At 43.7% G+C, this 27,253-nt stretch overlaps 1 protein-coding gene across 1 annotated transcript in view; it reads right to left on the reverse strand.

The window, feature by feature from the left end:
* LOC134653694 (transcriptional regulator ATRX-like) overlaps positions 1-27,253 on the reverse strand; it is a 61,395-nt gene that overhangs the window by 17,993 nt on the left and 16,149 nt on the right. The window contains exons 10-25 of the mRNA XM_063509087.1: positions 27,005-27,121; positions 26,040-26,206; positions 22,356-22,519; positions 20,560-20,697; positions 19,477-19,652; positions 17,298-17,419; positions 15,108-15,231; positions 14,388-14,456; positions 13,259-13,403; positions 12,879-13,053; positions 9,889-10,001; positions 9,004-9,112; positions 7,676-7,847; positions 6,619-6,831; positions 4,069-4,237; positions 2,616-2,752 (exon numbers count right to left, since the gene is read on the reverse strand). Of these exons, the coding sequence (XP_063365157.1) occupies positions 2,616-2,752; positions 4,069-4,237; positions 6,619-6,831; positions 7,676-7,847; positions 9,004-9,112; positions 9,889-10,001; positions 12,879-13,053; positions 13,259-13,403; positions 14,388-14,456; positions 15,108-15,231; positions 17,298-17,419; positions 19,477-19,652; positions 20,560-20,697; positions 22,356-22,519; positions 26,040-26,206; positions 27,005-27,121 (2,310 nt within the window). The remainder of the gene's footprint in view (positions 1-2,615; positions 2,753-4,068; positions 4,238-6,618; positions 6,832-7,675; positions 7,848-9,003; positions 9,113-9,888; positions 10,002-12,878; positions 13,054-13,258; positions 13,404-14,387; positions 14,457-15,107; positions 15,232-17,297; positions 17,420-19,476; positions 19,653-20,559; positions 20,698-22,355; positions 22,520-26,039; positions 26,207-27,004; positions 27,122-27,253) is intronic.

Genomic DNA, 27,253 nt, shown 5'->3' on the forward strand with positions numbered 1-27,253 from the left:
TACAGCTGAAGAAGCTCCCTGAACTTCAGCTATAGTTATGCCTGTCTCTCTCTCGTTTTACGTAATCTAGTTACTACTTACCACCAATTGGCATTCAACAAGTGTTCAAATGCTTAAATAAAAAGAGATTTGCGATTTGATATTTGTTTTGAATATTCTCATATCGAGTTAACATTCCCATCCCTAGCTGTCTTGTATACAAGACAACGGCGACGAGGAACATGAAAAACGTTGAAAACTGGAGCAAATTTTTTGATAGCCTTATTATAAAAGAATGGATTTACATATAATAGCTGCTTTAAATGCATTTTTTTAAACAAAGACCTATAACATTAAAAAGAGTGTAAAAAAATTACAATTGATTTTTTTTTCACATTTACCGAGCGGTTGAATTTGTGTCTTGTATACAAGACAGCGGCGCCAGTGTACCGTTCAATCGTTGTCTTGTATACATGCCAACGGCGCTCAAAGGGTTAACTCATCTTTGCAATTTGCATTGCATCCATATAATTATATCCATATCTACAGTATCTACCATGTATCTACTTCTCGTTCTCGCGGAATAGCGAATGACGCGTCCGAATCCGTCCGAACGACCGCTATCGCTCGTTCGTGTTACTTCGGTCGAAGCGCGACCGAGACTTCGCTTATCGCTTTCATAAATCGTTGCCGAGGGAGTGAGAGGTACGGATATACTGATACATTCGGATTCGTAAAGATAAGAAGAGTGATTCATGAAACGAGAAAGATATATATCTTTTTTATCTATCACTCCGGAGTTACCCATGTCTAGTTCTCTGCGAATAGCATCTTGTGGGAAACCAAATTTGATTATTAATTTAAAATAACTAGGTAGTTTTTTTATAGCTCCATCTCATGAAATGAAAAAGGAAAATACAAATCTGTAAGAAGGAATTTATTACTACATTTATAATTACAGTGGAATCCGTTCATTATGACTCCGCTTATACTGACCAACCGCTTACTATGACGCAATTACTGTGCGAAGTTTGGTTTTCATATGTGATTCTTTGTGACAAAGTCGGATAAGATGACTTCGCTTATAGTGATAAACCGCTTACTATGACCTATAAATACTATTTTTATGGAATTATGTCCGGTTATACTGACAAATTCGCTGGTTTTCGTGGCCGGCCTCACATCTTTCCCTGCGAGGACGTCTGTGGCGTTTAAATTGTTTTAGTTTTTACTCTCGGTGAAAGTTGATAATTGGTATAAGGTTAATAAAACTCATCTCTCACAAAATAGTTTGAGATTAATGTGGAAAAAATAAAATAAAAAGTCAACTATGCTTTATATGACATCCGCTTAGTATGACATGCTTGTTACTTCCCTTCAATGTCATTATAAGCGGATTCTACTGTATATAGAAAATACCTAAACCAAACATAAGTTAATAAAATAGTCTACTTCATTTGGCATAAAACCATCCCTATTATCCTCGCTAGCACGGTAGTATTGAAAAAATGTCGTCATGTTTATTCCAAATTTCACTGAAGTTATCTGTTTACTACAAGTGAAAAGTGATTCCACTGTCCTTGATATGAACTAAAACAACTTCTGCACCACTTCACGACACATGAAGACATTTTTAATTACAAAAAAACGTAGTTTTTATAAACCAATTTAGCCATCCGTCACTGACTGTCATCTCGGCCGCACTGAAGTTGCCAATCGAACAGTCTGTAAGCACCGCCTACAATCGAATAGTTTACGTTGGGTCATAATTGAGCGGACAGAATACTTCCATGGTTTAAATACGTTCACTGTTAGAAACATACTTGTCATACGCAACGCAACGCATGACAAGTATGTTTCTAAGCTTACAACTTTCAGGGTTTAGATTGTCTTAATGCATTGCATACGTTGCGTACGTGGAATAAGTGTGTCCCTGCCTTAAACATGTTCTATTGAGCAGTAGGTATGGCCAGTATGGGCAGTAACTCACCCCGGGGTTGGCGTTGCAGATGATAGGCAGCATGTCCCGGATCTGGTTGTCATTGATGTTGGGCATGTCCTTGCGGATCATGGCGGCCAGCGCGGCGTACGCTAGTTGCTGTTGCTGTTGCTGCAGTAGTTGCTGTTGCTGTTAAGCAGTGCCACTATGGGCAGTAACTCACCCCGGGGTTGGCGTTGCAGATGATAGGCAGCATGTCCCGGATCTGATTGTCGTTGATGTTGGGCATGTCCTTGCGGATCATGGCGGCCAGCGCGGCGTACGCTAGTTGCTGTTGCTGTTGCTGCAGTAGTTGCTGTTGCTGTTAAGCAGTGCCACTATGGGCAGTAACTCACCCCGGGGTTGGCGTTGCAGATGATAGGCAGCATGTCCCGGATCTGATTGTCGTTGATGTTGGGCATGTCCTTGCGGATCATGGCGGCCAGCGCGGCGTACGCCAGTTGCTGTTGCTGTTAAGCAGTGCCACTATGGGCAGTAACTCACCCCGGGGTTGGCGTTGCAGATGATAGGCAGCATGTCCCGGATCTGATTGTCGTTGATGTTGGGCATGTCCTTGCGGATCATGGCGGCCAGCGCGGCGTACGCTAGTTGCTGTTGCTGTTGCTGTTAAGCAGTGCCAGTATGGGCAGTAACTCACCCCGGGGTTGGCGTTGCAGATGATAGGCAGCATGTCCCGGATCTGATTGTCATTGATGTTGGGCATGTCCTTGCGGATCATGGCGGCCAGCGCGGCGTACGCCAGTTGCTGTTGCTGTTGCTGCAGAAGGCTGGCGGCTGGGGACGAAACACAACCGACGATTAACAATTACTACTCTTAAATGGGTCAATCAACTATTTCTTGTTGTTATTCTGTCCCGTCAGCGAGGAGACAATAGTAGCATAGATTGTTAGAAGAACTGCTGTACCATGTTCTGCTAACATGCTCAGTAGATGTGAATGGAAAGGTCTTATAACTACCATAAAATATTAATACTTAAATTAATAATTAATACTTAAATATAATCTTTATACACTGTATAAAATGTGACATGTAATTTATATTATCAATAAATATTATGATTATGATTACGATTATGATAAAATGCAAGTTTGGTTCATTTAAATACGAAAAACCTAGAATTTTAAGAGTGACTCAGGAGACCGTAACCATAGCAACGTGTGACAAGAAAAAGTTGATTAACCAAAATAAATATCCAATTATTTGGTTCTTACTATAGAATTTTACATATCATGAAAGAAGGAAAAGAACGCCTTCTCGCTGAGAACTGTGTAAGAGTGACAGAGATAGTCAACCAATATACCCATCCCATTATTGTGCATGGACCAGGTGTTGGGGAAGGGCGAGGGAGGTGGAACTTTATTCTCGTTCTCGAACTCCCACGCCTCGCTCTGCTCGCTGAGAACTGTGCAAGAGTGACAGAGATAGTCAACATACCCATCCCGTTGTGCATGGACCAGGTGTTGGGGAAGGGCGAGGGAGGTGGAACTTTATTCCCGTTCTCGAACTCCCACGCCTCGCTCTGCTCGCTGAGAACTGCACAAAAGTGACAGAGATAGACAATATACTCATCCCGTTGTGCATGGACCAGGTGTTGGGGAAGGGCGAGGGGGGCGGAGCCTTCTTCTCGTTCTCGAACTCCCACGCCTCGCTCTGCTCGCTGAGAACTGTGCAAGAGTGACAGAGATATACAACATACCCATCCCGTTGTGCATGGACCAGGTGTTGGGGTAGGGCGAGGGAGGTGGAACTTTATTCTCGTTCTCGAACTCCCACGCCTCGCTCTGCTCGCCGAGAACTGTTCAAGAGTGACCGAGATAGACAACATACCCATCCCGTTGTGCATGGACCAGGTGTTGGGGAAGGGCGAGGGAGGTGGAACTTTATTCCTGTTCTCGAACTCCCACACCTCGCTCTGCTCGCTGAGAACTGTGCAAGAGTGACCGAGATAGACAACATACCCATCCCGTTGTGCATGGACCAGGTGTTGGGGAAGGGCGAGGGAGGTGGAACTTTATTCCCGTTCTCGAACTCCCACACCTCGCTCTGCTCGCTGAGAACTGTGCAAGAGTGACAGAGATAGACAACATACCCATCCCGTTGTGCATGGACCAGGTGTTGGGGAAGGGCGAGGGGGGCGGAGCCTTCTTCTCGTTCTCGAACTCCTCCCACGCTTTCTTGCGCTCCTCCTCGCTGAGGGTCTCCTCCTCCTTGTTCTCTAGCAGCGAGTCGTGCTCGTGGAACCTGAACACCTGTAAACACTTGACTTGTAAAAACTTGACCAAACAAAATATGGGCATAAATAAATATTAGAGGACATTTTAAATACACAAATTGACTAAGCCCCACGGTAAGCTCTAGGCTTGTGTTGTGGGTACTCAGACAACGATATATATAATATACAAATACTTCAATACATAGAAAACAACCATGACTCAGGAACAAATATCTGTGCTCATCGCACAAATAAATGCTCTTAATGGGATTCGAACCCAGGACCGCGGCTTCACAGGCAGGGTCACTACGCACTAGGCCAGACCGGTCGTCAAATGGAATGGAATGGGATATGTGGGGGAAACACATGAGAGATCCTTATTGACGTGAAGCTGAAGGTTCAATATCAAAATCAAGTTTTCGATTCAGGTCACAATGTGGTAAAGCTTCCAACGTGCGTCCATAAACGGGTGCCGTCCAATTTTAGTTCAAACAAAATTCAAGTAGAACATGGACGTTTGAAAAGAATAATGAACGTTTTGCATGTAAAACAAACACATAATTTCATAGGTTATGCTCAAATATTTAACCTAAACTAAAATAACCCTTTTTAAAGTTTAGGAATACAATTTTACAGATTTAAACCGGCAATATTGGTACGATTGACACTTGCGTTGATGATGAGCGGCTTATTGACCGATATAAACTTATAAAATTGTAACTACTCGACGGGGACAGGTTCGAACATGTATAACTCTGCAAGATCGTTAGCATTGCCCGTCTATTTGCTGCTAGAACATACTTATAGAAATAAAGAAATTTAGTTTAGTTACCCCATTCTCGTGGTCCTTAAGCATCTCAGCGAAGAGCCGGTCCTTAGGCAGCTTGGGCCAGGGATCGGAACCGGTTTTTTGCAAAAACTTCGAAATAACCATATTTTTCGAATTATTTTATACTCGAAATGTAGGACTCGGTTGTGTGTTTAGGTAACGACTTCGTATTATTAGATTGCCCAATTAGAAATGAAGTAATTAGCAAAAAACGAAAAAATACCGTTTCCGTTCCCATACAAAAAATACCGGTATCCGATCCCTGGCTTGGGCACGGGCCGTGGCTCAACGGGAACAGGTTCGAACTTGTACAGTTCGGCGAGATCGTTGGCGGCGTAGTGCCGGTCTATTTGCTGCTAGAACATCCTTATAGAAATTAAGAAATTTAGTTTAGTTACCCCATTTTCGTGGTCTTTCAGCATCTCAGCAAACAGCCGATCCTTAGGCAGCTTGGGCACGGGCCGTGGCTCGACGGGGACAGGTTCAAACATGTATAACTCGGCGCTATCGTTGGCATTGCCGATCTATTTGCTGCTAGAACATATCTATAGAAATATAGGTTAGTTACCCCATTCTCGTGGTCTTTCAGCATCTCAGCAAAGAGCCGGTCCTTAGGCAGCTTGGGCACGGGCCGCGGCTCAACGGGAACAGGTTCGAACTTGTACAATTCGGCGCGATCGTTGGCGTTGCCAGTCTATGTGCTGCTAGTACTTATAGAAATAAATAAATTTCGGTCAGTTACCCGATTCTCGTGGTCTTTCAGCATCTCAGCAAAGAGCCGATCCTTAGGCAGCTTGGGCACGGGCCGTGGCTCGACGGGGACAGGTTCAAACTTGTATAGTTCGACGCTATCGTTGGCATTGCCGATCTATTTGCTGCTAAAACATACTTATAGACAAGTCAGTTACCCCATTTTCGTGGTCCTTAAGCATCTCAGCGAAGAGCCGGTCCTTAGGCAGCTTGGGCACGGGCCGTGGGTCGACGGGGACAGGTTCAAACATGTATAACTCGGCGAGATCGTTGGCATTGCCGGTCTATTTGCTGCTAAAACATACTTATAGACAAGTCAGTTACCCCATTTTCGTGGTCTTTCAGCATCTCAGCGAAGAGCCGGTCCTTAGGCAGCTTGGGCACGGGCCGTGGCTCAACGGGAACAGGTTCGAACTTGTACAGTTCGGCGAGATCGTTGGCGGCGTAGTGCCGGTCTATTTGCTGCTAGAACATCCTTATAGAAATTAAGAAATTTAGTTTAGTTACCCCATTTTCGTGGTCCTTAAGCATCTCAGCGAAGAGCCGGTCCTTAGGCAGCTTGGGCACGGGCCGTGGCTCGACGGGGACAGGTTCGAACTTGTACAGTTCGGCGAGATCGTTGGCGGCGTTATGCCGGTCTATCTGCTGCTAGAACATATCTATAGAAATATAGGTTAGTTACCCCATTCTCGTGGTCCTTAAGCATCTCAGCGAAGAGCCGGTCCTTAGGCAGCTTGGGCACGGGCCGTGGCTCGACGGGGACAGGTTCAAACATGTATAACTCGGCGAGATCGTTGGCATTGCCGGTCTATTTGCTGCTAAAACATACTTATAGACAAGTCAGTTACCCCATTCTCGTGGTCTTTCAGCATCTCAGCAAAGAGCCGGTCCTTAGGCAGCTTGGGCACGGGCCGTGGCTCGACGGGGACAGGTTCGAACTTGTACAGTTCGGCGAGATCGTTGGCGGCGTAGTGCCGGTCTATCTGCTGCTCGTCTATGACGCGCTTCGAGATCGCTTGCTTGGTCACTTGTCGCTCGTAGATTTTCTCTTCCATCGTGCCCTGTGTTAATTAGATTGTTTTATAATACACTGTAAAATATGCGGTAATAGATTTTAGGGGAATTTTATATCTTTAATCTAGCCAGTTTGTAATAAATACACCATAGATCCCTGGGTCATATAAAAATTGCGGTAGTCATTCCTGGGCGGTAAATCGTGTGATTGAAAATCTGTCACGTGCCATTCAACATGACAAATCTTAAGACAGGTTAAGATACAATTAAACAGAAAGTATACAATGTACAAAGGCGAACTTATCTCAATAATGGATATCTCCCAGTCATCCAAGCAATTGAGAGTAGACAAATAAAAATGACAGACAAACGAACACTATGTACAATCGCCATCAGATATATCGGAGCTGCAAAGGCGCTCACAAATATCTGAACACGCCTCTATTGTCAGGTCGTTAGAGTGCGCGTTCAGATATTTTTGAGCACCTCGGCCGCTCCGATATATCTGATGGCGACTGTACAGAAAAAAAAACGGGTTGCACTCAGGGAGTGCCGGCAGAAGTGAAAACTCAATGACTATTGCAAAATGCACTATGTATAATTGAGGTTAACGCCGTCTAGCGTTAGCGTTAATTACTTGAAACCCCTAAGCACATCACTGTTAGTACTCTAGTTATATTAATACCAGTTAGAGCGAAACTCACTAGATGGCATTTAAATCAATAAAGAAAAACAATGACATTACATGTAACAGTTTTTCGATCAGGTCACGTGTCCGTCTTACGGTCACGTGATCGTCTTACGCTGTCTCGAGTTTAACATTTTTTCCCCACCTCAATAAGTGCTCAGCGCCGCTAAAGAAGTTTTCACTTGAAAAAGTAATTTAGTTACCATGGCTAAAAAGCGGTATATGTAACAAGGTTTCTTCTGTCCGAAGCGGTACACTCTGAAGATGCTCTGCACGTCGTGCGAGGGGTTCCACGACACGTCGAAGATCACGACGCGGTTGGCGGCGACCAGGTTGATGCCCAGACCACCGGCGCGGGTTGAGATTAGAAACAGTCTGAAAGAAATAAAAACCGGCCAAGTGCGAGTCGGACTCGCGCACGAAGGGTTCCGCACCATCAAGAAAAAATAGAGCAAAACAAGCAAAAAAACGGTCACCCATCCAAGTACTGAGCCCGCCCGACGTTGCTTAACTTCGGTCAAAAATCACGTTTGTCGTATGGGAGCCCCACTTAAATCTTTATTTTATTCTGTTTTTAGTATTTGTTGTTATAGCGGCAACAGAAATACATCATCTGTGAAAATTTCAACTGTCTAGCTATCACGGTTCATGAGATACAGCCTGGTGACAGACGGACGGACGGACAACGGAGTCTTAGTAATAGGGTCCCGTTTTTACCCTTTGGGTACGGAACCCTAAAAAACGGTATAAGTGTAAGGCCTGAGTGGACGCTCGAGTTGGGCGTGCAGCGGGGCGGGGCGTGCGGCGTGCATGTTAAACAAATGCAAGCGTATAGGAGCGGCCTTAGTGCACGCTGCTCACATCACGCGTGAGTCCGACGCCACGCTGCACGCCCCGCCGAACGCTCCGCTCCGAGCGTCCACTCGGGCCTTACACTAAGAATAAAGTTAAGATCTACACAGGTTAACAAATAATTCAGACTGGTGAGCTGCGAGTGCCAAAACGTTACTGCTATTTTCACGACGGGAATTTAACACTGACTTTTCTATTTTAGATACGGTTAAAATGAGTCCAATAAACTTGTAATTGTAAAATTCAGAGCGATTTTTGCTGTTTTAAATAAGAACTATCTCTAACTCCTACATGTAAACGTTCAGAACTAGATTTAGATTTTAACTTGTACAATGAAATATTAAAAAAACCGGCCAAGTGCGAGTCGGACTCGCGCACGGAGGGTTCCGCACCATCAACAAAAAATATAGCATAAAAAATCGTGTTTGTTGTATGGGAGCCCCCCTTAAATATTTATTTTGTTTTATTTTTAGTATTTGTTGTTACTCGACTTGGCGGGGGCACTCCCGTGCCCCCCGATAACGGCAACAGAGATACAGCCTGGTGACAGACGGCCGAACGGACGTACAGCGAAGACGAAGTCTTAGTAATAGGGTCCCGTTTTTTACCCTTTGGGTACGGAGCCCTAAAAATCAATTTAACTATTGGACATGGGGTGTGTATGATTTCAATACATTACCTAGCTCTGGGATTATCCTCCCGGTTGAAGTTCTTACACCAAATTGATCGGTTCTCGCAGGATGTAGATCCGTCAAGGCGGAAATAGTCAACGCCCGGAGACCATGAGCCTAAAACAAAGTTAGATTGTGAAATCTCGTCTCCAGACTGGATCTATTTGAAATTTACGAGAGCATATTCCTAGAAGGTTAACTTTGTAATCTTGTAAACTATATCACTTTTACTGAGGTGTGCCAATAAAGAGTATTCTTCTTCACTTTTATTTATTAATTAAACAAAAATTACATTTTGGACTGCAAAACTGTTTTAACAGTTTGACTGCAGGAGGAAGATTAACAGAATTTAGGTTTAATTAATCATAAAATAAGTTTTTGGCAAAAATTTCATTTTTGGTACAAGCTTTTATCGCTGACTGTACTTTTCAAAAGTCAAAGTCAAAGTCAAAAATATCTTTATTCATGTAGGCCTAGCAACAAGCACTTATGAATCGTAACATACTTATAAATTATCTTAAGCTAATTATTTTCTTACGACAGACAACTAATACTCATCGAGACAATTCTAAAAACCCCTAACACAATTAGGTTGCGTTGTTTCATCACAGAGTTCCTATGGCCACCTCCTGTCTCCATCATCAGATCAGTTCGACAGTACCATATTAATTGTAGGTCGACCTATTAAAAGCTTGTTAAAAATGGCGTTTCGTTGAAATTGACAAATACAAACCAACATTCAATTCAAAAATTCATACAACGGGCGCGTCTATTACAAAATAAAGCACCCGCATTTCTACTAAGTGGTATGAAAAGGAGACGAATATGTTGGGACCTGTAATGAACGCGATTATAGACCCGTATAAAAATGTCAATTGTGACATTTGACTCACCAACATGCCCCGCGAGTTTCTCATCTATGCGCCCCTCCTGAGTTGCCTCGTCGACTTTACCCAAGAAGTGCTCGATCAGGTCCAGGGAATAGAGAGACTGCGAGAAAACAAGCCTGAAAAAAAGAAATTATAAAGTCGGAGTAAGGTAAGAAGTAAATTTCGACAGTAATAAATAGACCCTTATATACCTATATGGCACTAAGGCTATGAGTTAAAAGGTAGGTCTTAGCTTCGTAAATATAAGGGTCAATTCATTTAAAATTTACTTAATTTTCTCAGCGACCAGTCTCATTCCCCACTGCAGCTCAGGGTCCTTACCCTTAGACAATGCAAAGCGAGCAATGATGAGCGAGTTATTTCTTCAAAAGTGAGTCTACTCTTAGAAAGAGTTTTCGTTGGCAAAAAAACAGCTTGCGATCATCTATTACGCAATTTATTATTCACACAGGGTCTGCATATGGTCATAGAGAAAAAAATACATAGATTGTTCACTCCAGTTCTGGTACCAAAAGGACTATTATTTTCATAGTCAACATCTAGCATCGAGTAGCGGAATTATCAGTACTGCTATTTGACAATAGATGTAGCAGTATTGATAATTCCACTACTCGATGCTAGATGTCGACTATGTTTGGTACCAAAACTGATGTATGGAGTGAGCACTCTAGTCTTACTATATTTTTCTATGATATATGGTCTCGTGTACACCACTATGTTATACTCACAGCTTGTCTCCAATCGCCTCGCACTGCCGCAGTATATCGAACAGCAACAGCAGTTTGTGATGCCGGATGTCTTCCAACTCCTCCTCCGTAACCAGCTTCATCCACCACTCCGTTGGGTTCTCGTATTTTATTTCCTCTATGGTGATACTCACAGTTTGTCTCCAATAGCCTCGCACTGCCGCAGTATATCGAACAGCAACAGCAGTTTGTGATGCCGGATGTCTTCCAACTCCTCTGTAACCAGCTTCATCCACCACTCCGTTGGGTTCTCGTATTTTATGTCCTCTATGGTGATACTCACAGTTTGTCTCTAATGGCCTCGCACTGCCGCAGTATATCGAACAGCAACAGCAGTTTGTGATGCCGGATGTCTTCCAACTCCTCTGTAACCAGCTTCATCCACCACTCCGTTGGGTTCTCGTATTTTATGTCCTCTATGGTGATACTCACAGTTTGTCTCTAATGGCCTCGCACTGCCGCAGTATATCGAACAGCAACAGCAGTTTGTGATGCCGGATGTCTTCCAACTCCTCTGTAACCAGCTTCATCCACCACTCCGTTGGGTTCTCGTATTTTATTTCCTCTATGGTGATACTCACAGTTTGTCTCCAATCGCCTCGCACTGCCACAGTATATCGAACAGCAGCAGCAGTTTGTGTGAATGCCGGATATCCTCCAGCTCCTCCTCCGTAACCAGCTTCATCCACCACTCCGTTGGGTTCTCGTATTTTATTTCCTCTATGGTGATACTCACAGTTTGTCTCCAATAGCCTCGCACTGCCGCAGTATATCGAACAGCAACAGCAGTTTGTGTGAATGCCGGATATCCTCCAGCTCCTCCTCCGTAACCAGCTTCATCCACCACTCCGTTGGGTTCTCGTATTTTATTTCCTCTATGGTGATACTCACAGTTTGTCTCCAATAGCCTCGCACTGCCGCAGTATATCGAACAGCAACAGCAGTTTGTGATGCCGGATGTCTTCCAACTCCTCTGTAACCAGCTTCATCCACCACTCCGTTGGGTTCTCGTATTTTATGTCCTCTATGGTGATACTCACAGTTTGTCTCTAATGGCCTCGCACTGCCGCAGTATATCGAACAGCAACAGCAGTTTGTGATGCCGGATGTCTTCCAACTCCTCTGTAACCAGCTTCATCCACCACTCCGTTGGGTTCTCGTATTTTATTTCCTCTATGGTGATACTCACAGTTTGTCTCTAATGGCCTCGCACTGCCGCAGTATATCGAACAGCAACAGCAGTTTGTGATGCCGGATGTCTTCCAACTCCTCTGTAACCAGCTTCATCCACCACTCCGTTGGGTTCTCGTATTTTATTTCCTCTATGGTGATACTCACAGTTTGTCTCCAATGGCCTCGCACTGCCGCAGTATATCGAACAGCAACAGCAGTTTGTGATGCCGGATGTCTTCCAACTCCTCTGTAACCAGCTTCATCCACCACTCTGTTGGGTTCTCGTATTTTATTTCCTCTATGGTGATACTCACAGCTTGTCTCCAATGGCCTCGCACTGCCGCAGTATATCGAACAGCAGCAGCAGTTTGTGAGAATGCCGGATGTCTTCCAACTCCTCCGTAACCAGCTTCATCCACCACTCTGTTGGGTTCTCGTATTTTATTTCCTCTATGGTGATACTCACAGCTTGTCTCCAATGGCCTCGCACTGCCGCAGTATATCGAACAGCAGCAGCAGTTTATGAGAATGCCGGATGTCTTCCAACTCCTCCATAACCAGCTTCATCCACCACTCCGTTGGGTTCTCGTATTTTATTTCCTCTATGGTGATACTCACAGTTTGTCTCCAATCGCCTCGCACTGCCGCAGTATATCGAACAGCAGCAGCAGTTTGTGATGCCGGATGTCTTCCAACTCCTCCTCCGTAACCAGCTTCATCCACCACTCCGTTGGGTTCTCGTATTTTATTTCCTCTATGGTGATACTCACAGTTTGTCTCCAATGGCCTCGCACTGCCGCAGTATATCGAACAGCAGCAGCAGTTTGTGATGCCGGATGTCTTCCAACTCCTCCTCCGTAACCAGCTTCATCCACCACTCTGTTGGGTTCTCGTATTTTATTTCCTCTATGGTGATACTCACAGTTTGTCTCCAATCGCCTCGCACTGCCGCAGTATATCGAACAGCAGCAGCAGTTTGTGAGAATGCCGGATGTCTTCCAACTCCTCCGTAACCAGCTTCATCCACCACTCTGTTGGGTTCTCGTATTTTATTTCCTCTATGGTGATACTCACAGTTTGTCTCCAATGGCCTCGCACTGCCGCAGTATATCGAACAGCAGCAGCAGTTTGTGTGAATGCCGGATGTCTTCCAACTCTTCCTCCGTAACCAGCTTCATCCACCACTCCGTTGGGTTCTCATATTTTATTTCCTCTATGTCCGAATTGGGCTTGTCTTCTTCTAGTTCCACTGAAAGAGCAAAGGTAATGTTAAATACTGATTAAATATGGAAGAATGATTTGAGTGTTTGTTTACGATCGGCTTATGACTTATTTGACTTAAGGCCACTTGCACCATTCACTAACCCAGGGTTAACCGGTTAAACCTGTGGGAGTGGCGCCCCCTTATCATACTTTCGCGTAATATTCCCTATTAAGAAAAGTAGCCGCGTTACCTGGATTAGCTCTCGTGTTGCGGCGACCTGACGCCTTGGCATCTTTGCCTTTCCCTTTCTTGACTTTAGTTTTCTTTTTGCTCTTCTTTCGACTGTCATCACTCAAGTCTGACAAATCGTCTGTAGATTCTTCTGTTGAGGATTCCTGTTTATACAGTTTTCATAATGTTGAATGTAGTAATGTTTAGTTTTTATAGTTGCCCAATTTCACAATAGATGTCGCTGTTCTGTCGGCTACTTCGCGCTGTTAAGATTTTTCCACAGCCCCGTATATAGTCAATTTGATTTCGGAATAAATGAGTATTAAGTTGTCAAGAAAGTGTTTCATTACAAAAGGTAGGAAGTGCAGTGCAGTGTAGTGAGTAACAATCATTATTGAGAAAATAAAGAAATTAAATTTATTCAGGACGCTTACAGTATTGCTTAAATCTAATACAACACTTTTATTAATACAAAACATAAACGTAAATAATTAACCTTTTAAACGCCATAGAATTTTTCCTTAAGCGTGCTCGTGTCGCCGGCGGTACGAAGTTACATGAAGTTTTGTCTTATTTATCAGACCGCGGCGCAATGTGAAGATTTTGTATGTCTTATAATATCAGTCTATAGCGGTGTTCAGTACGAGACTCACAGCGACATCTCTGGTCGGAGCGACACAGTTGCGTGTGTCGCGTCACACATATCGCGGCCAATACGGATCTCGATATACGCATTCGTCACCCTACGTCACGACATATTGCCCCCCTCTACCCCAAAATATCCTCGAATCATGTACACGTAGATTAAGCTTTTAGAATTATAGAGTAAGCACGTTAAAATTTCGGATTTTTATTTCACCATCCAAGAAAGTCGAATTCTCAAAATACGCAGCGCCTAGTCACGAACAGCGGTTAAAAGGTTAAATATATAAAATCGAAGTAGAGAAGGCTGCTGAATGATTGACATTGACAAGTCATCGGCAATTTATTTTTGTGGGAAAGTCACCACTTCTGCTTAAAGGTTGAGGCGCTAACCATTGGAGTGGTCGACATAAAAGTAGTAAATAAGGTAGGCTAGTTACATTTATTTTGTACATTAAATACATTTCACTTTTATAATTTATGTAATTCAATGACAAAAGACTCACCTCCGGCGTAGAATCGTCATCGATGAAATCGGCAAGCGAACCTTCCGAATCTTCTTCCTCTTTATCTCTCTGAAAATAAAATAAACTAGGTATGTGAAAAGGATTTCTTAATGGATCCTATTGGCCAGGAGCAGCCAGTGCCAGATTGAACCACTTTGATGCCCAAAGCATTTCAATAACATGGTGGGCACCATATAGAGATAAATCGGGGAATAATCGGGAGTAAATCCATGAAATTTATACAAGATTCTAGTAAAGATGACATTTAATAGCGTCTTTTTATACACTTTAAGTAAAAAAATCAATCTAGCTAAGTACATATAATTATGAAGATACGATCAGCTAAACAATTAAGCAATTAAGCTGGAGAGAGCTCCAGGGTCATCCATCAGATTAGATTCAATTATGTTTGGTGCTCCCATAGAGAATTTGCTTATTAAACATTTCGTTATATTGGTATGATGATATGTAATGTAAGTATTATTCGTAGCAAATCTCGTTCAGATCAATTCATCTAAATACTATCAAGATGTGCAGGCGAGTGCTAAAATGAGACCAAGGGGCCGACTTTTGAATTACGATCGCTCGATTTCGTCACTCGAAATTTTGTTGAAAACGATGAAATGCCATTTTTGTAATCGAGCGATAGAAATTGAGAATGCTCAACAGCTAATGCATTATACATAAAAAGAAAATTATCATAGTCTATTGACAAAGTACCTTTTTCTGCTGCATGATCTCGTATCGTTCGGAATTGTACTTGAGGACCAGCGGATGCGTCCATATCCTCTGCAAGGACTGGAAGTCGGGAAATAGGAAGCCTGATGACTTCCCTGGTAGTGGTCTGGAAATAAAATACTTTTTCACCTCAGCAGCTCGAACAAGGGTACTTTGCTACTTAAAAACAGTGAGCAAAATCGCATTTTGCTCACTGAGTGAGACAAAATGAGCAAAATGCGATTTTGCTCACTGTTTTTAAGTAGCAAAGTACCAAGGGTTCGAGCTGCTGAGGTGAAAATTTAATTGTTGGTATATCTTAAGAAAACATGAGTGAATAGAGGTAAGTGATGAAGAAGGAATACATTTTTCGGGTTCTCTAATATGTTCTCACTGCTGAGGTGAAAAATGTTGTGTACTACACGAGATCAAAGTTATTTACATCTCGTGCGCTTTTGAGACCCTTACTACGCTCAAGATTCTAAATTAGATTCACTCGCTACGCTCGTGAATCTATTATAGAATCTTTCGCTTGCACGGGACTCAAAATAAGCACTCGAAGAAATATCAAACTTTGATCTCTTGTTGTACAAATAACTATTTCAGATGGATGGCAAATTTGTGTTAGAAAATGTGTGATGGCAAATGTGAAAAAGAAAAAAATGTTTATCTAAAGATAGGCATTAAATGCAATAGGCTAGATGACAAATTTTCATTTATGGTATCAATCAATCAGGTTTGTTTTTAGGATCAAATGTCTATATGGGACCCATTGCATTAAAGCAATACAAAAGCCAGAAATGATAGTCAAATTTCGACAGTCGTACTTCACTCGCGAAACGCCCCTAACAAATCGCTATGTGAACGTGACATCAAGGTCACTGAGATCGCATCTTGAAGTATGAACAAAACAAGAAAATAGTATTTTTGTCGGTGAAATATTGCGTTTATGTATATAGTTGCTGTACAATCTTTTTTTGGATAAAATGTGAGGAATCGAATGGTATCCTTACTTATTTCGTTTTTGAAAGTAAAAAAAAACTTATTTTGCAACTTTCAGGTGCTGTATTTTTGTATTATTTCCATGTATTTTTTTAATATTTACAATATTGTGATAAATTGCTCATTTGCTATCAAATTTCGACAGTCGTACTTCACTCGCGAAACGCCCCTAACAAATCGCTATGTGAACGTGACGTCAAGGTCACTGAGATCGCATCTTGAAGTATGAACAAAACAAGAAAATAGTATTTTTGTCGGTGAAATGTTGCGTTTATGTATATAGTTGCTATACAATCTTTTTTTGGATAAAATGTGAGGAATCGAATGGTATCCTTGCTTATTTCGTTTTTGAAAGTAAAAAAAAAACTTAAATTTTGCAACTTTCAGGTGCTGTATTTTTGTATTATTTCCATGTATAATATTTACAATATTGTGATAAATTGCTCATTTGCTATCTATTTTACTAGATTTTCTTATAAAATTCAACATGTGTCATCATCCCTATTAGACGATCATATCAGCAAAACTTTATCAATACACCTTTTAAAACAAAGTCTCCCGCAGCATCTGTCTGTTTGTGTGTATGTAAACGGATTTTCGTGCGGTTTTCATCTATCAATAGAGTGATTCTTGAGGAAGGTTTAGGTGTATAATTCGTTAAGGTTTTGTGTAACCCGTGCGAAGCCGGGGCGGGTCGCTAGTGTAATCATATAACTGGTTACATGTTGTCGTTAGTTTAGAACTTCAACAATGCGACAATGTTGAAATCGGTCTGGGCATACATCATATACGAAATGTTATGTTAAATTACGGCAGGAGGCGGTAAAAAGAGCTGTAATCGTTCTTAGGTTATTAATGGAAAGAAGGTTCTTAGGTTATTAATGAAAAGATCTATTGTTTCCCAAATAGTTTTAAGCCATAATGTATTGTTTGCCCGAATTTTCGTTAGTCATAATTCATTTGGTTCAGAAACGCGTCATATTTCAGGATTACCATAATTCAAACCTAACCTAACCTATCTATTATATATTAGGATAACCTAACGAAAATCCTGAAATGTTAACGGTTTCAGTTTTATGACTAATGATAATATGACAAACAATACATTATGACTTAAAACTTTATGGGAAACAACGGGATCCCGAAAAGAAGTTGTGGAAGAAAGAAAAACAAATTTAAAATATATCTTACCTTCTAGAATAGTTGTCCAGATAGTGTTGGTAAAGTTTGATCTGGATGTCGGTGAGCGTGATGAACAGCACATACTCGTGTTTCGGAGGCAGGAAGGGTGCCAGCACCCCGTAGTCTCTCCTCTGAAAATAAAAACAAAATTAATTTCATAATCTATGTATTACCAGGGGGGTGTCACTCCGCAGTTTAGGTACATTTGGCCGGCGCGCCCATCGGACAGGCGTATGGCAGTGGGCTGCCGCTCGGCGTGCACGATAGTCGTGTCACGTGGCGCTCGCGCAAAATTGAAAATACACAATGGCTTCGAAACTTACTCCGCGAGAATCAGACATGCTATTTTCGGATAAAACATGTATGTTTACATAATCAACGTTTGTAATTCCTACATATTTATCATAAAACAATAAATCAGTGGGCATAGGTATAAAAACTTGTCAAGTGATAACCCCGTGCCGACACTCACAGCTCGGTCATAAAACTGCGGCGCGCAAAGGAGATTCACGGTTCGTGCGCGGTTATAAGTTTCAATTTTGCTTGCAGGCGGCGATATAGGTGTAATTTTATACCTAAACCTGACTTTTGTGAAGGGGTGAATTTTCTGTACGGTAGTACTATTAGTTATTCTGTGGTATAACCATCCTGTTATCATGTCAATAGTGTTTCATTCTACAAGTGAGTAAAATATTTGAATTGTGCCCTGTTTAGCAAAAGCTTGTAACTTGTAATACGGATGTCACTTTTTCACAGCTTTAGTTGTATTACAAGTTACAAGCTTTTGATAAACAGGGCACTGGTCAATAGTGTCTCATTCGACAAATGAGAAAAAGATTTGAACAACTAATACAGAATTGAGCTTTGCAAGAATAATGACAAAGAACAAACTGAAATGACCAGTTTTATGCATTATGTTGTCGCTTCATAAGGCATATGTCCCGTTTAGTTGAATCCATATATTGCCCGTTGGCGATGGGAGCCAACGCGATATCAGAGAGGGTAATATGTACTCAATTTCAATAGTATAAGGTCCTTACCCTTACTTGAACAGCGCCATCCAACATAGTATACAGCACATGCGACCGTCGCTTCACTAGGCAGATGTCCCGCTCAGTTGAATCTGTGTATTGCCCGTTGGTGATGGGAGCCAACGCGATATCACAGAGGGTCATTTGTACTCAATTTCAATGGCATAAGGTCCTTACTTGAACAGCGCCGTCCAACATAGTATGCAGAACGTGGGACTGTCGCTTCATTAGGCAGATGTCCCGTTCAGTTAAATCTGTGTACTGCCCGTTGGTGATGGGAGCCAACGCGATATCACAGAGGGTAATTTGTACTCAATTTCAATAGTATAAGGTCCTTACCCTTACTTGAACAGCGTCATCCAACATAGTATACAGCACATGCGACCGTCGCTTCATTAGGCAGATGTCCCGCTCAGTTGAATCTGTGTATTTCCCGTTGGTGATGAGAGCCAACGCGATATCACAGAGGGTAATTTGTACTCAATTTCAATGGCATAAGGTCCTTACTTGAACAGCACCGTCCAACATAGTATGCAGCACGTGGGACCGTCGCTTCATAAGGCAGATGTCCCGTTCAGTTGAATCTGTGTACTGCCGGTTGGTGAAGGGAGCCAACGCGATATCAAAGGCTAATTTGTACTCAATTTCAATGGAATAAGGTCCTTACTTGAACAGCGCCGTCCAACATAGTATGCAGCACGTGGGACCGTCGCTTCATAAGGCAGATGCCCCGTTCAGTTGAATCTGTGTACTGCCAGTTGGTGAAGGAGGCCAACGCGATATCAAAGGCTAATTTGTACTCAATTTCAATGGAATAAGGTCCTTACTTGAACAGCGCCGTCCAACATAGTATGCAGAACGTGGGACCGTCGCTTCATTAGGCAGATGTCCCGTTCAGTTAAATCTGTGTACTGCCCGTTGGTGATGGGAGCCAACGCGATATCACAGAGGGTAATTTGTACTCAATTTCAATAGTATAAGGTCCTTACCCTTACTTGAACAGCGCCATCCAACATAGTATACAGCACATGCGACCGTCGCTTCATTAGGCAGATGTCCCGCTCAGTTGAATCTGTGTATTGCCCGTTGGTGATGGGAGCCAACGCGATATCACAGAGTGTAATTTGTACTCAATTTCAATGGCATAAGGTCCTTACCTGAACAGCGCCGTCCAACATAGTATGCAGCACGTGGGACCGTCGCTTCATAAGGCAGATGTCCCGTTCAGTTGAATCTGTGTACTGCCCGTTGGTGATGGGGTTCACAAAGCGATTCAGGTACTCGTTGTACTTGCCCAGCAGGTTGGGCTTCACGAATTGTACCATGCAGTAATCTGTAAATACGTAGTTATTTTTAATTTCGATAAATAAGCGTTTTTATTAAACATGATGTTCACTGTGACGCTGTGACAAAGAGGTTGCATACGATCGGAAAAATGGAAGACCTCCGTCACACCAACGTTTTTAAATAATATAACCTTTAATAACACCAACGTTACACCAACGTTTTTAAATAATATAACCTTTAATTAAAAAAAGAACCAACTTCACACAACAGTATGTCATCGTTTAATGGTTTTTATCAGCAAATCCACTTCAAGAAATGACATTCCGAAAAAAAAAATACAAAATACTATAAAAATACCCAAATGACTATAATAGGTGTACCTATAAAACTTCAAGAGATCCTTCAATTTCTCCAGGGTCCCACCTGACCCAATAACATTGAAAAACCGGGGAAAGTACATTAAAAAAAACCGGCTAAGTGCGAGTCGGACTCGCGCACGAAGGGTTCCGCACCATCAACAAAAAATAGAGCAAAAAAAATCGTGTTTGTTGTATGGGAGCCCCCCTTAAATATTTATTTTATTTTATTTTTAGTATTTGTTATTATAGCGGCATCAGATACATCATTTGTGAAAATTTCAACTGTGTAGCTATCGCGGTTCATGAGATACAGCCTGGTGACAGACAGACGGACAGCGAAGTCTTAGTAATAGGGTCCCGTTTTCTACCCTTTGGGTATGGAACCCTAAAAAAGATCCCGACTTCACAATTACCTCCTTCAAAATCATAGTTGGTTAAAAAGAGAGTACGTACACTCTTTGAGATTATTCTGCAGCGGCGTGCCGGTGAGCACGATGCGTCGTAACGTCCTCACGCGGTTCATACACTGCGACAAGCTTGTTTTTTCGTTCTTTACAATTACCTCTTTCGAAATCTTAAAAAGGAAGTACTTACACTCTTTGAGATTATTCTGCAGCGGTGTGCCGGTGAGCACGATGCGTCGTAACGTCCTCACGCGGTTCATGGACTGCGACAAGCTTGTTTTTTCATTCTTTAGAAGATGGCCTTCGTCGCACACCACAAGGTCCGGGCCTAGTCACAAAAAGATTAATGTATTACTGAAAAATAGAACTGATGTATAAAATCGTCAATTATCTTATACATACATACATACAGGGCCGGATTAAGCATGTCGGGGCCCCTAGGCAGTGCAATGCTCGAGGCCCCCTTATAGTAAATTCTACATACATAATGTTCAGTTGTTCAGTACAAGGATTTAAGTTTGCGATTTTAATTTCAACCTTCAGGTGTCAGTTGAGGCATCCGAACATGCCGAGCGATGTCGTTTTCGCTCTTATTGCGTGGACATAAAGCTTTTTTCTATCAGTTTTTGCGGATTCCTTTTTGCGTCAAGTGTGGGGTGAGCCCTTTTTTTCTCAATAGGTAGTTAAATATTTTGCCAGGCTGAACAGCGATTGTCCGACCATAAGACCATACGCCGAGCCACATGATTAAAATTAACTTATAATATTGACTTTCCATTTTTAAATGACACTTCATTCACCAGTCAAGCTAGCATGCAGGTACAGAGTCAACCTGAAAAGCAGCAAAAACGCGAGCGCAGCGAGCGCGAAATTTTTTGTGTGAGCGTGTTAGGCCGGGCCGGGCCTAAAAATCCGAAGTTCCCCAGTGAGGCGTGCTATCATGCGAGGTCAAAGCCGTGTTTCAGGATAAGCTCAGCTAGAGCACAGACGCCAACCAATGTCCATTGTATTAAAAAGCGAGGCCGCAGGCCGAGCTTGGCGCAGCGAGGCCAAAGGCTAAGCTGAAGAAGAGGAAATTTGGAAGACGAACCAAAAATTGAGGTAAAAAGTGAGGCTGAAGGTCGAGCCTGCGCTCTTCACATTACTGACTTTCCATTGATGAGGTTTTAGGCCCTCGAGAGCCTGAAATTCGAGCTCGACATTACAGACTTTAAAAGCTATAAAATAAAATAACATAAGTATTTAGGTTCATAATCATGTAATGTTTCTGTGTCTGAGAAACTGATATTCGACATTAAGTATGAGTAGGTACCTACCATAAAAATCTTTTTTATGAATTTTGGCTATTTGGAACCAATATTTTTTTTTACGAGCTCGGGGCCGCCGGGGCCCAATAGCCGAGGCGGGGCCCATAGCCCAGAATGAATGTGTTCCGGAAGAAAGCGGCAACGAAGGCTAAAGTGTCATTCAATAGAACTTGCTAACTATGTAAACAAAAGTTACTATTAAATTGACATTCAGTGTCAATTTTAGTGTGGCGGTTTGTTTACATAGTTAGCAAGTTGTATTGAATGACACTTTACGCTTACACCGCTCGCAACGCCCCGCTGCCCGCACCGCGTGAGTCAGTCCGCAGCCTTACCCGAAGGCCACGGAACGAACGCAAGCCAGAGATGCTTAATTTATCCGCGAATCATTTATTCAAATAAGAATTATCATCCGACATTTCTATTCGTCGTTCGAATAAATTTTGCCCATCTCTGACGCACGCTTAGGGTTTGCACGACGGATCCGAAATGTATATGGGAATCCGCGGATCCGGATCCAGATCCGGATAATTTCATACATTTCGGATCCGGATACATTTGGTTCGCACGCCGACCGCCATACAAAAAAAAAAAAAAAAAAAAAAAAAAAAAAAAAAAAAAAAAAAAAAAAAAAAAAAAAAGGTTCGTGGCCAAGGCGTTAGACGGTCTATAAGCTTACCAGGATCCACTAGAGCCTCCTGGAACGTCTTAAGCATCTTCTTCTTGAACTTCTTGTTGTTGTCGGCGGAGAGGTTGCGGAACATCTCGTAGCCGAGCACGCACACGCCACCACACTCCACCCATTGCTGGAGCTGCCAGGAGCGTTCTGAATTCTGCTTGTGCCTATAAAAGGAAAAGTACGACATTATAAGCAATGTTAATCACAACAGATAGGGTATTTGACTGTATTTAAAATAAATAATTTTACACCATGCATGAAATAAAGCACCAGAAGATTAATGGAGAAACATAGACAGCAGTTATTTTTAGACACAATATATATTTTAAAACCCTTATAGAACTATAAAGAGTAGGTATTTCGATTGTGACGTCACATGCTGAGTGTTTCATATAAATTCCATAAGCTTTGGATTCCTCCGAAAACGGTGCCGTCATATTACGGCCGCTATATAGCGTTGACTGACGTCACTAGAACGTTGTCTATGTAAACAAGATGGCGCGGTTTCCTAGACGGCGTTACGTTACGTTGATTGTCAACGTAACGTAAAATGACGGCCGTCATGACGGTGTCCATAGTTTCGTGAACGTTTTATTAGATAGCGGTGACGCCATTTTGGAATAAATGACACGAGATTTGAATAAATGATTCCATACTACGATTATTTTCCTCTTCTGATGATATTTCATCCTCAAAGTAAATTATAGATGATCAAGCAAATCTTGTCAGTAGGAAAAGGCGCGAAATTCAAATTTTCTATGGGACGTTATCGTATCGCGCCTACATTTTTCAAATTTGCCGCTTTGACCTTGGTGGATGACGGTGTGTTATGACGCCGTGGTACTTTCCACATGTCGCCACCGTAAAGACGGCCGTCTTTTGCGGCCGCTATATGACGGCCGTCATATAACGACACCGTTTTCGGAGGAATCCAAAGCTATAGTAGCAAAATCGTTTTGACAGTTCGAAAAAGAAACTGATTTGACTAGTAGTCAAATACCCTATAAGAACGTCACACGTAAATGACGCTAAAGTTTTACTATTCTAGGCGATCTACAGCCCGCCTGTTTTCGTCCGCGCGACCCTACATATCATCAATATCATAATCACATATTAAAATTCAGCGGGCCGGTCTTATGAAAAACACTTACCTCGACGACTCGAACAAGTCCACCGCGGTCTCCGTCTCGGCGTGTTTGAGCCACATGGTGAACTCGTAGACCCAGTTCAGCACGGTGGACAGCGGACAGACAACTAGTACTCGCGTCACGCCGGTCAGCCTGCTGTGTAGAGTACTAACCTCGACAACTCGAACACGTCCACCTCGGTGTCTGTCTCGGCGTGTTTGAGCCACATGGTGAACTCGTAGACCCAGTTCAGCACGGTGGACAGCGGACAGACAACTAGTACTCGCTTCACGCCGGTCAGCCTGCTGTGTAGAGTACTAACCTCGACAACTCGAACACGTCCACCTCGGTGTCTGTCTCGGCGTGTTTGAGCCACATGGTGAACTCGTAGACCCAGTTCAGCACGGTGGACAGCGGACAGACAACTAGTACTCGCTTCACGCCGGTCAGCCTGCTGTGTAGAGTACTAACCTCGACAACTCGAACACGTCCACCTCGGTGTCTGTCTCGGCGTGTTTGAGCCACATGGTGAACTCGTTGACCCAGTCCAGCACGGTAGACAGCGGACAGACAACTAGTATTCGCTTCACGCCGGTCAACTTGCTGTGTAGAGTACTAACCTCGACAACTCGAACACGTCCACCTCGGTGTCTGTCTCGGCGTGTTTGAGCCACATGGTGAACTCGTAGACCCAGTTCAGCACGGTGGACAGCGGACAGACAACTAGTACTCGCTTCACGCCGGTCAGCCTGCTGTGTAGAGTACTAACCTCGACAACTCGAACACGTCCACCTCGGTGTCTGTCTCGGCGTGTTTGAGCCACATGGTGAACTCGTTGACCCAGTCCAGCACGGTAGACAGCGGACAGACAACTAGTATTCGCTTCACGCCGGTCAACTTGCTGTGTAGAGTACTAACCTCGACAACTCGAACACGTCCACCTCGGTGTCTGTCTCGGCGTGTTTGAGCCACATGGTGAACTCGTAGACCCAGTTCAGCACGGTGGACAGCGGACAGACAACTAGTACTCGCTTCACGCCGGTCAGCCTGCTGTGTAGAGTACTAACCTCGTCAACTCGAACACGTCCACCTCGGTGTCTGTCTCGGCGTGTTTGAGCCACATGGTGAACTCGTAGACCCAGTTCAGCACGGTGGACAGCGGACAGACAACTAGTACTCGCTTCACGCCGGTCAGCCTGCTGTGTAGAGTACTAACCTCGACAACTCGAACACGTCCACCTCGGTGTCTGTCTCGGCGTGTTTGAGCCACATGGTGAACTCGTTGACCCAGTCCAGCACGGTAGACAGCGGACAGACAACTAGTATTCGCTTCACGCCGGTCAACTTGCTGTGTAGAGTACTAACCTCGACAACTCGAACACGTCCACCTCGGTGTCTGTCTCGGCGTGTTTGAGCCACATGGTGAACTGGTTGACCCAGTCCAGCACGGTGGACAGCGGACAGACAACTAGTACTCGCTTCACGCCGGTCAGCCTGCTGTGTAGAGTACTAACCTCGACAACTCGAACACGTCCACCTCGGTGTCTGTCTCGGCGTGTTTGAGCCACATGGTGAACTCGTTGACCCAGTCCAGCACGGTAGACAGCGGACAGACAACTAGTATTCGCTTCACGCCGGTCAACTTGCTGTGTAGAGTACTAACCTCGACAACTCGAACACGTCCACCTCGGTGTCTGTCTCGGCGTGTTTGAGCCACATGGTGAACTCGTAGACCCAGTTCAGCACGGTGGACAGCGGACAGACAACTAGTACTCGCGTCACGCCGGTCAGCCTGCTGTGTAGAGTACTAACCTCGACAACTCGAACACGTCCACCTCGGTGTTTGTCTCGGCGTGTTTGTGCCACATGGTGAACTCGTTGACCCAGTCCAGCACGGTGGACAGCGGACAGACAACTAGTACTCGCGTCACGCCGGTCAGCCTGCTGTGTAGAGTACTAACCTCGACAACTCGAACACGTCCACCTCGGTGTCTGTCTCGGCGTGTTTGAGCCACATGGTGAACTCGTTGACCCAGTCCAGCACGGTAGACAGCGGACAGACAACTAGTACTCGCGTCACGCCGGTCAGCCTGCTGTGTAGAGTACTAACCTCGACAACTCGAACACATCCACCTCAGTGTCTGTCTCGGCGTGTTTGAGCCACATGGTGAACTCGTTGACCCAGTTCAGCACGGTGGACAGCGGACAGACAACTAGTACTCGCTTCACGCCGGTCAGCCTGCTGTGTAGAGTACTAACCTCGACAACTCGAACACGTCCACCTCGGTGTCTGTCTCGGCGTGTTTGAGCCACATGGTGAACTCGTTGACCCAGTTCAGCACGGTGGACAGCGGACAGACAACTAGTACTCGCTTCACGCCGGTCAGCCTGCTGTGTAGAGTACTAACCTCGACAACTCGAACACGTCCACCTCGGTGTCTGTCTCGGCGTGTTTGAGCCACATGGTGAACTCGTTGACCCAGTCCAGCACGGTGGACAGCGGACAGACAACTAGTACTCGCTTCACGCCGGTCAACTTGCTGTGTAGAGTACTAACCTCGACAACTCGAACACGTCCACCTCGGTGTCTGTCTCGGCGTGTTTGAGCCACATGGTGAACTCGTTGACCCAGTTCAGCACGGTGGACAGCGGACAGACAACTAGTACTCGCTTCACGCCGGTCATTTTGCTATGCGCGAGCAGTGTGTGGGTTAGGGAGACCACCTGTGCAAGAAATAATGATGTAAAGAAATAAGATGTGTATTGTTTTTTGTATTGAGGTGTGCAATAAAGAAACTAAAACAAACTTTTTTTGTCAACTGTACTTGAGTCGCATCAGTCTTAAAATGACATACTATCTGGTATAGTAGAACACTTTTCCTAATCAAGCAACTAAAATTAGCACTTTCCCTACATAACGATTAATGGTTCATTTAGACGGCGGCGACGCGCGAACTCGCAGGCGATTTAAGTTACATTGTGGACCATTGACGTTACAACAATTCAGTCGGCCGATCAAATAACGCAATGTAATGACACTCGCATGCGAGTTCTCGCAAAGTCTAAATGAGCCCTAAATCGGACACTGGAAGCCATGAAGAGATTATTTTTTTGAAGTGAAAACTTCTTTAGCGGCGCTGTGCACTTTTTGTGATGGGGAAAAAATGTTAAACTCGCGAGAGTGTAAGACGTAAGATTCGTAAGACGGACACGTGACCTGATAGAAAAACTTACAATGTCATTGAGTTTTTCTTTATTGATTTAAATGTCATCTAGTGAGTTTCCCTCTAACTGGTATTAATATAACTCGAGTACTAACAGTGATGTGCTTAGGGGTTTCAAGTAATGCGACGAAATAACGCTAGATGGCGTTAACCTCAATTATACATAGTGCATTTTGCACTAGTCATTTGAGTTTTCACTTCTGCCGGCACTCCCTGAATGCAACCTGTTGTTTTTTTTTTGGGCTGCTGAATTCTCTGTCTGCTTACTTTTCAACCTGAATAACGTGCAATAACTGACCTGCAGAGTTTTCCCCAAACCCATACAGTGGGCGAGGATGCAGCCGGAACCACGGTCTTTCTTGATGCGTTTCACGCTCTCGAAGCACGCGTTCCACATGAACTTTATACCGTTAGCCTGTAAAAAAAGATAGTCATTCATTCATCTTCCTCGCGTTGTTCCTGGCATTTTTGCCACGGCTCTTGGGAGCCTGGGGTCCTCTTGGCAACTAATCCCAGTACAATTACTGGCCAATGCGTGCGTACTAGT

Source organism: Cydia amplana, chromosome 13 (genome assembly GCF_948474715.1).
Source record: "Cydia amplana chromosome 13, ilCydAmpl1.1, whole genome shotgun sequence".
In the NCBI taxonomy this organism is placed as follows: domain Eukaryota; kingdom Metazoa; phylum Arthropoda; class Insecta; order Lepidoptera; family Tortricidae; genus Cydia; species Cydia amplana.